The sequence below is a fragment of the Lynx canadensis genome, chromosome A3 (genome assembly GCF_007474595.2).
Source record: "Lynx canadensis isolate LIC74 chromosome A3, mLynCan4.pri.v2, whole genome shotgun sequence".
Taxonomy (NCBI): domain Eukaryota; kingdom Metazoa; phylum Chordata; class Mammalia; order Carnivora; family Felidae; genus Lynx; species Lynx canadensis.
The window spans coordinates 105040047-105048516 of NC_044305.1; the positions used below are offsets into that span (position 1 = coordinate 105040047).

An 8470-nucleotide genomic window follows, 5' to 3' on the forward strand; every position below is an offset into this window, starting at 1 on the left:
TTATCAAGTTCTCCTAAACTTTCACACCACCCATCACTAAATAATAAACAAACAGACCCCTCTTATCATTAAGTAGTCAGAGCTGACTAAACATGTCTTTTATGCTGTAACTGCTCCCACATCTTTTCCCTCAATCCAATTTACCCTGGAGTATGCTTCTCACATAAAACTATTGACCTAAGACAAATTTAGAGCATCTTGAAAAGCTTAGCAGCCCAAAGTACATTTCAATCACTAAAAAAAACAAAGCGAAACAAAACAAAAACCAATCAAGTGAGCTGAGCAGGTAAGAGGAAGCACACTGACAAACTTTTCCACAGGTCTGAGATGATGGGGGGGTAGAGGGGTGTACAGACATGAAAGGGGGTTCACTTTCTGACAGAGCTCTCTAGAGACGATATCAGGCTTTTAAAAAACTCTTTACCATATTTAATCCAGATCCATGCAGGGTTGTGTTGTAAAGAAATCACAACCGGCTTTCAATAAAAAGGATAAAAATTTTCAAGTGTGGCTTTTCCTCTCATCTAATAGGCTCACTGGAAACTTCCCACTGTGTGTTTATTTGAAAGGTTGGGCTGCGTTGTTATTGTCTATCTCAGTGGCTCTTTCCCGTCTCTCTTCTGCAAAGTGGCCTCATTTGGCCAGGCCATTCCCACCACCATCCATCAGGAGCTCACTAATGAGCAGAGAAGAGCGAGTCTCACACACAAACACGCCACTTATCTGAATTATTATTTTACCAAGAAAGAGGGAGGAGGGCGTCGTGAGTAGGGAGAAAGTTTGTTTGACCTTATTTCTCTCTCCTGCAGAAGGCTGGGAAGGAGGCAGACACCAGAGCAAACGTCCAGGCAGAGCTCAACTCCCCACCTCTGGCTGCGGTGCCCTGGCCCCACTGTGTCCCATCTTGGGGGGCTGGGCAAGAAACGGGAGGGGGGTGAGGAAGGAGGGGTGCAGGGCCCCGTCCCCACAAACAGGCCCCTGGCTGTGCCCCTGGCTGAACCCCCATCGCCCCCACCCCCACCCCACACTCCCACTAAAGGGGAGAAGGAGTAGAGGAGGGGGGATGTCCCCCCATCCTCTCCAACCCCCACAGCCTGGAAGCCACGCGGGGAAAGACCACCCTATCAGGGGGTTCGACGGCCCATACCCAATGCGGGTGTCCTGGAGGGGGGCGTCTGAGGATTCACACCCCCAAGTACAGGCCTGGCCCTAGAAAACTGAGCGGGGGTGGGAGCGAGGGGCAGGGTGGGCGCCGGCCCCCAGCCGGCCACAGTCGAGGGAGGGGCGGGTGGCGGGGGTGGGAAACCCCGGCCCCTTCGGCGGGCCCCGGCGCCCCCCGCCCCCTGCGCCCTCGGCCGGGTCGCCCGCGGCTCCCAGCGGTTAGGGTGAACTCGCCCCGATCCCCCACTCCCGAGCCCGTTCCCAGACGGGCCGGGTCGGGCCGAGCTTTCCTACCTCCGACCCGGTACATGTTGGCCGCCATGTCCGCCCGCCCGCCCGCGGAGCCCGAGCCGAGCCCCGCCCGCCGCCGCCGCCGCAGCCGCCGCCGCCGCCTCAGCCTCGGCCGCCGCCGCCGCCGCCGCCTCGCCACGGGGGGGAGGGGAGGGAGGGACGGAGGGGAGGGGGAAGTGAAGGGGAGGGGACGCCACGGGGTGGGGGCAGGTTACCGCCCCCAGCGACGGGCTTGCAAGGCCGAGTGGGCCGGGCCGGGGGAGGTCGCTGCGGGGCCAGCAAGGACTTGGGGCGGGCGGTAGCTTGGGGGCCCTTGCTGGAAGTGGAGTACCCTAGGGCAAGGGTCGTGGCCGAAGCAGAGGCCTGTACTCGCAAAGGCGGACCTGGGGCTGTTAGAGAATTGGGGCGGGGGCAGGGGCTCAGGCTCTCCCGAGCCGGTACCGCCTCAGCCAGTGTACCCTGTCACCTGGCCACCTCCAGACAAGTCTTCCTCCCTGCCCCGTCCCTGGGAGACCCCTGTATGCGAGACCTCTAGCACGTGGGCGCCAGCCTCAGGGCAAACACTTGGGTACAACTAAGTGCACGCCGCAGAGCACCTTCCTCGTGGTGACGTTAATGCAGTGGTCCTGGGTCATGCACACCTTGGGGCCAGGAGGACTCCAGGTGCTTCCAGCATCCTCAGGGAAAGCCCCAGCTGGGGACAAGTGTAGAAAAAACTGACGCCCTCCCGAGTTTACCCCAACTGCATTGGTAGGTCTGTCAGCGTTCATCCCAAAACCGGGTTGAACAGAACCCACTCCCCCCCACGTGGAGGCCTCACCTCTAGACAGGCCCTACACACTGTGCTGCCCTGCCAGGAAAAGAGGCCCTTAGAGAAGGGAGTGGGGGGTTCTTTTTGCCCATAGGGGAACAGGACCCTACCTTTCACCACCAACCACAAAGGAGGAGATAGTTTTAGTCACCTTGCCACTGATGCACTGTTAACTAGTTATGTGTCTAAAGCTTTTAAATCATTATTATTTTTCCATGCTAATACTCTAGGCAATCCCTGTGTTCTCAGCCTTAATTCCCTCACAGGAAACTAACAAAAAACAAATAGAGTTGAATCTTCGCTGGGGCAATCCCCCAAATGAACGCAAACATCTTTCTTTAAAAAGCCAATCCATTCCAAACTGCTCCCAGGCATTGTCATATAATCAGCATAAAGATGATCCCTCCCCTTCCTGGGCTGTTTGGAGTTTCTGGTGATTTACAGCTACATGTTGGTGACTCTGGGTGTGGGGTCTGTGCAGGGATGGGAAGTGTCCTAAGAAAAGATTGTGTTTTGTTTGTATGGTGATGGCATTTGTGATGGTCCGTTATCACAAATTACTAAGGTGAAAAAAATAATTTTCTACATAGCTGAGGCAAAGTAAAAAATAAAAATAAAGCACCTTTGCCTGAATCACCTTGATTATGTGTGACCCAAGTTTCTTCAGATATAAAATGGGAACATTAATTCCATTTCACAGGTGAGTTGAGAATCAGTTGTGATGATATGTGAAAATGCTTTATAAATCATTCAGCATAGAGCACTATGTAAATAACAGGTGTCTGTTGCTTTTTATTAACTCCATAATGTTTCAGATTCCCAAGGGTTTTATACCATGGGTACAATGTGAGCCTGTGTCAGCTCTTCTGAACCAGAGAAAAAAGCAGAAGTGTTCTGTTATGCGCACTGAATAGTTGTTGTTTATCATAATCCTTTTACTGGACATCCCACGGAAAACATATTGTGACATAGCTGACATCACTGTCTCCATTTCTGTGCTGACACAGAAATAAATAGGTTGAATAATTCACCTGGAGTCATCCAGTAAACTGGTAGCAGTATTGAGATTATAATTCAGCCCTTTCCTCTGGCCTACAATTCTCTAAACCAAAAGCCTTTTTCCAAGTGACAAGGCTACCTGAAAACCATAAACTACAAAGGAACAGATCACAAGCTTTAAAGCCTTTGACCATTCCATCATTTTTAAATAAATGAGCACTTTTTCCCCCTTCCAAATATTTCTGTATTTCTGTTAGTTCCGTACTGCTCTCTCATTTCCCCAACTTTGTGCACCTTAGCAAGTATTTGTGGTGACTGTACTAACCATACTTAATGGGCAAAAGGTGCCAAGAAAACTTCCTCCATCTATACCCACCTCCTCTCCTTAGGAACAGTCTTATCCAGAAGTCCCCCATTGAAAGGTTTCAGAGACTTGGGGGGAGGAGCAGGAAGTACGATGGTGCCAGAACCCAGGGCCTTTTCCTTCCTCTAGATTTTGTATATTCAACCTCTTCCACCTCCAGCTCCTGGGCCGGTGTCTTCTACATAGTACATGCTCCATATCTGAAAGCATAAATACCAATGATGGGCTCAGTATAGTTAGAGAACTAGGTACTGATTTGAATGCGAGGATTTTGTCTATGAAACTTACATACCTCCTAATATCAAAGAGGTACTGCCATAATGGAGTTTTGCAAATGTTTGGAGATTAAAAGAAACCCTCAAAGCAGAGAAAGGGTGGAAAAGCCTTTACCTTCAAAGGAAGCAAAGGTACCTCTACCTCCGGAGGCTGTGTGGTTCAGATCACCACAAACTTGTCATCAACCAGCCCAAACTTCACTCCTAGTTTGGCTATTTAGCTTTAAGACCTTGAGCAAGATACTTATCCTCACCGAGCCTCAAGTTCTTCAAAATACGATTAGGGATTGATACCTATAGCAAAGTCTTGTGTTTAAAACAATAAAGTGTTTGGCACATGTTAAGAGTTTCCTATATATTAGGTCCTTTCTCTCTATGCCAGCCACCCTCACCACTAAGGAAGAGGTGTCTCTCAGACCTTGCCAGAAATCCCCTGGCAAATCCAACCTTCCGTGGGAAAAATTTTCTGGCATGGCTATTGTGATTAAAGAATCATTGTAAGGGGGGAGGGGGTCAGGGGGGTGCTAGGTGGCTCAGATAGTAAGCATCTGACTCTTTTTTTTTTTTTTTAATTTTTTTTTTCAACATTTATTTATTTTTGGGACAGAGAGAGACAGAGCATGAACGGGGGAGGGGCAGAGAGAGAGGGAGACACAGAATCGGAAACAGGCTCCAGGCTCTGAGCCATCAGCCCAGAGCCCGAGGCGGGGCTCGAACTCACGGACCTCGAGATCGTGACCTGGCTGAAGTCGGACGCTTAACCGACTGCACCACCCAGGCGCCCCTGTAAGCATCTGACTCTTGATTTTGGTTCAGGTCATGATCTCATGGTGAGCAGGGAGCCTGCTTGAGATTCTCTCTCTCTCTCTCTCTCTCTCTCTCTCTCTCCTCTCTCTCAAAATAAATAAATAAACATTGAAAAAAAAAGAGAGAGAATCATGGTAAGAAATTGTCTAAAGGCCCATTGTGTTCCTGTGTCAGTTTCTAGCATCCCACCACTTAGCTGAAGAGAAATGGATGCTCAAGAAAGCAGTAAATGGGGACACCTGGGTGACTCAGTCAGTTGCGTGTCCGACTCTTGATTTCAACTCAGGTCATGATCCCAGGGTCTTGGGATCAAGCCTCAGGACAGGCTCCAAGCTGAATATGGAGCCTGCTTAAGATTCTCTTTTTCTCTTTTTCTCTCCCTCGGCCCCTCTGCCCCTTTCATAAGAAAGGAGGGAAGGAAGAAGTAAATGAGACAGAGTTGATTTTTGTCTCAATCTGAGGATAAGAGTTTTCATACAGGTTCTACAGAGCTGGCCAGAGACTAGAAGCTTCGTGATATTGAATTCAGGAAAGGAACTTGGGTAGGAGGGGGGTGTCTAGAATCTAATTAATCTGAAATTAGATGCCAGGTTTTGGATAAAGGATTATATCTTATTGTTTGTGTTTTCTATGATTTGTTTCTCTCTCTGTCTTTTTTTCTTTTCTTTCACTAACTTGTTTTGTTATTTAGTAAAATTCTTTTGGAAAAAGGCCAGCCTGTCTCAGCTATTCTAAGGAGGTCCTAGGTTTTAAAGGCACATGTGCTGTATCCTAGGAGAAAGCTAAGCATATAACAGCAAGAATCAAAGCGGGGAGCCCCCGAGGGAAAGGAAATGAGAGTCAGGAGTTTTGTAGCTTCTAGAGTCAAGGAGCATCGCCTTCCATCCATCCCTGTGCTGAAAACATGAAGCTCAGGGCTAATCTCAGAAGGTCTTGGTTTTTGGAAATGTGCATTTTAGGAGTCCATGGTTTTCTCATGCCCTCCAAGGGGATCTGGCTCAGCCATTGGGTTGCATCCACAGGAGGTTCCTACTCTAGAGGCAGCATTGCTTCCAGGTAGCAGAAAAGGGACCAGAAATCACAATGGGGACAAGCATGAGCCCCTGGAAGGTTAAACTAATTGATCTTAAGGCTTCCCTTTTTTAGCTGGCATAATGCTATAAATTTGGATGGGGAGATGGCTGGGCAGTACAGGGTGTGGAGTTAGGAAAATGAATTATAAGGGGCAATGGGAATGTCTAAGGGATTTAACAGGGAGTGTTTATAGGAATGACACAGGCTGCAGTAAAGAGGATTCGACAAGATGGAAGGGTCTAGGCAGGAGACCAGTTGGTAGGTTGGTGAGGAAACATGGTGAGGTTGGTAGGTTGGTGAGAAGGGATGATGGCTTGACCTAGGGTAGAGGCAGGGGGATGGGAGAAAAGTAGAGGGATTTGAGAAAGATTTAGGAGGTAGGGGTTATGGGATCTGATGACTTTGGAGAGGTAGAGTATGAGTAACTGGGTGGGAAGAGGTATGATGCAGTGAGTTTAAAACACTAGAGTAGGGGGGCACCTGGCTGACTCAGTAGGAAGAGCATGCAACTCTTGATCTCAGGGTCGTGAGTTCAAGCCTTACATTGGGTGTAGAGATTACTAAAAAAATAAATGAACTTTAAACTTTTTTAAAAGGTTTATTTTTTTTTATTTTTTTTTAACGTTTATTTATTTTTGAGACAGAGAGAGACAGAGCATGAACAGGGGAGGGGCAGAGAGAGAGGGAGACACAGAATCTGAAGCAGGCTCCAGGCTCTGAGCTGTCAGCACAGAGCCCGACGCGGGGCTCGAACTCACGGACCGCGAGATCGTGACCTGAGCCGAAGTCGGCCGCTTAACCGACTGAGCCACCCAGGCGCCCCTAAAAGGTTTATTTTTAAGAGAGAGAGAGAGAGAGAGAAAGAGGGAGGGCACGAGTGGGGGAGGGGCAGAGACCGACAGACAAAGGATCGGAAGTGGGCTCTGTGTGACAGCAGCAAGCCGGATGTGGGGTTCCAACTCATGAACCATGAGATCATGACCCGAGCCAAAGTCAGATGCTCAAACTGACTGAGCCACCCAGGCGCCCCTAAATAAATAAACTGTTAAAAATTAATTAATTAATTAAAAAAAATACTGTAGGGTAGACAATTTGGGGGAGGAGGGATAGTTGACAGGTTTAATGTTGAACAAATTGTGTTGTTTTCCTTTTGGAAACATCCAGGTAGATGTTTCCTCTTTAGGAAAGAGGTGGACAAATAGGCCTAGAGCTTAAAAGGGAGATCTGCAGTGAAAATAGCCTCTTCTGTGTCACCATCTACACAGAGCCTGCCTGTCTTGTCTAAGGAGTAAACCAAACCCTGGCCCCAGGGGAAGAAGCAGGTTCCCTGAGTCCTTCAGCTTGGGAAAAAAACAGGTTTAGCAGGTCCGGGTTCAGGAGATCAGAGTCCAGGTCCAAATGTGCAAACAGGCAGGGCATGGGCAGACAGCCACACAAGTCACTGACCAAGACAGACAGTGAAGATGAAGGGGAATGCCCAGGGCTGACCATCTCACAAGGGTCAGTGAGCAAAATTCTCAGACTGAGATAGAGAGTTCCGCTCCCAGCTCTGGAAAAGCAGCCAGGGTTGGGGAGAAGGAAGGAGGAAAGCCAGAAAGAAGAGGAGAAGGGAAGGGATCCAGTCTGAAAAAGCAAACCTGACTACTTTCTACCTTACCTTCTTGCCTCTAAGATCCTATGGTGGGTTGAATGGTAGTCTCCCAAAAGATACGGCTTGTGAATGGGATCTTATTCAGATAAAGGGTATTTTCAGATGAAATTAAGTTAAGGATCTGGAGATGAAATCATCCTGGATTAGAATGGGCCCTAAATCCAATCACAAGTGTTCTTATGGGAGACGGGAGACACAAAGTGAAGAGGAGAAGTCCATGTGCAGGTGGAGGCGGCGACTGGAGTTACTCAATCGTAAGCCAAGGAATACCAAAGACTGCCAGCAACCACCAGATACTGGAGAAGAACTATGGAATGAATTCTCCCTCAGAGCCCTCAGAAGGAATCAACCCAGAGTGTCTGGGTGGCTCAGTCAGTTAAGTGTCCGACTCTTGATTTTGACTCTTGATTTCTACTCAGGTCATGATCTCATGGTTTTTGAGTTCAAGCCCTGCATTGGGTTCTGCACGGACAGCAAGGAGCCTGCTTGGGATTCTCTCGCCCTCCCTCTCTCTGCCCCTCCTCTGCTCATTCTCTCTGTCTCTCTCTCTTGCTCTCAAAACAAAATAAACTTTTTTTTTTTTTTTTTTTTTTTTAAAGAAGGAATCAACCCTGCTTACATGTTGATTCCTGGGTTCTGGCTACCAGAACTGTGGTGAAAATATGTTTCTGTTGTTTGAGGAAACCCAGTTTGTGGTAATTTGTACAGCAGATCTAGAAAACTAATACAGGTGGTATCCACAACTCAATTTTAAGTAAATATAGATTCATCCAGAAAACACTGAACACTACATGCAGAGACAAAGGGATGCAGAAGAAAAGAGGGACACAGAAAGAAAGGAATCCAATACCACTTCATCTAAGTCCTATTCAAACCAAAGATGGCAAAAATTTTGTACCAAATTATATAGGACAACACTTAATCATGCAGGCTGTTGTTCCCTCTTACCCCAGTACTATAATAGCTTTTTTAAAAAAATGTTTCTTTATTCGTTTTTGAGAGAGAGTAAGAGCACAAGCAGGGGAGGGGCAGAGAGA

General features: G+C 48.1%; 1 protein-coding gene across 4 annotated transcripts in view; it reads right to left on the reverse strand.

The window, feature by feature from the left end:
* Positions 1 to 3769, reverse strand: part of MTA3 (metastasis associated 1 family member 3) — a 180785-nt gene extending 177016 nt beyond the window's left edge. Inside the window, exon 1 of one of the 4 annotated variants that reach the window (XR_003967884.1) lies at positions 3639 to 3769. Coding sequence is in view for 3 of the 4 variants with exons in the window: in XM_030311208.1 (XP_030167068.1) it covers positions 3639 to 3678 (40 nt within the window). In the remaining variant the exon portion in view is untranslated. Of the gene's footprint in view, positions 1 to 1455; positions 1515 to 3638 lie in introns of those variants that run through there. The other 3 variants (XM_030311207.1, XM_030311208.1, XM_032592695.1) reach the window with 3 other exon arrangements.
* Positions 3770 to 8470: the final 4701 nt, after the last annotated feature.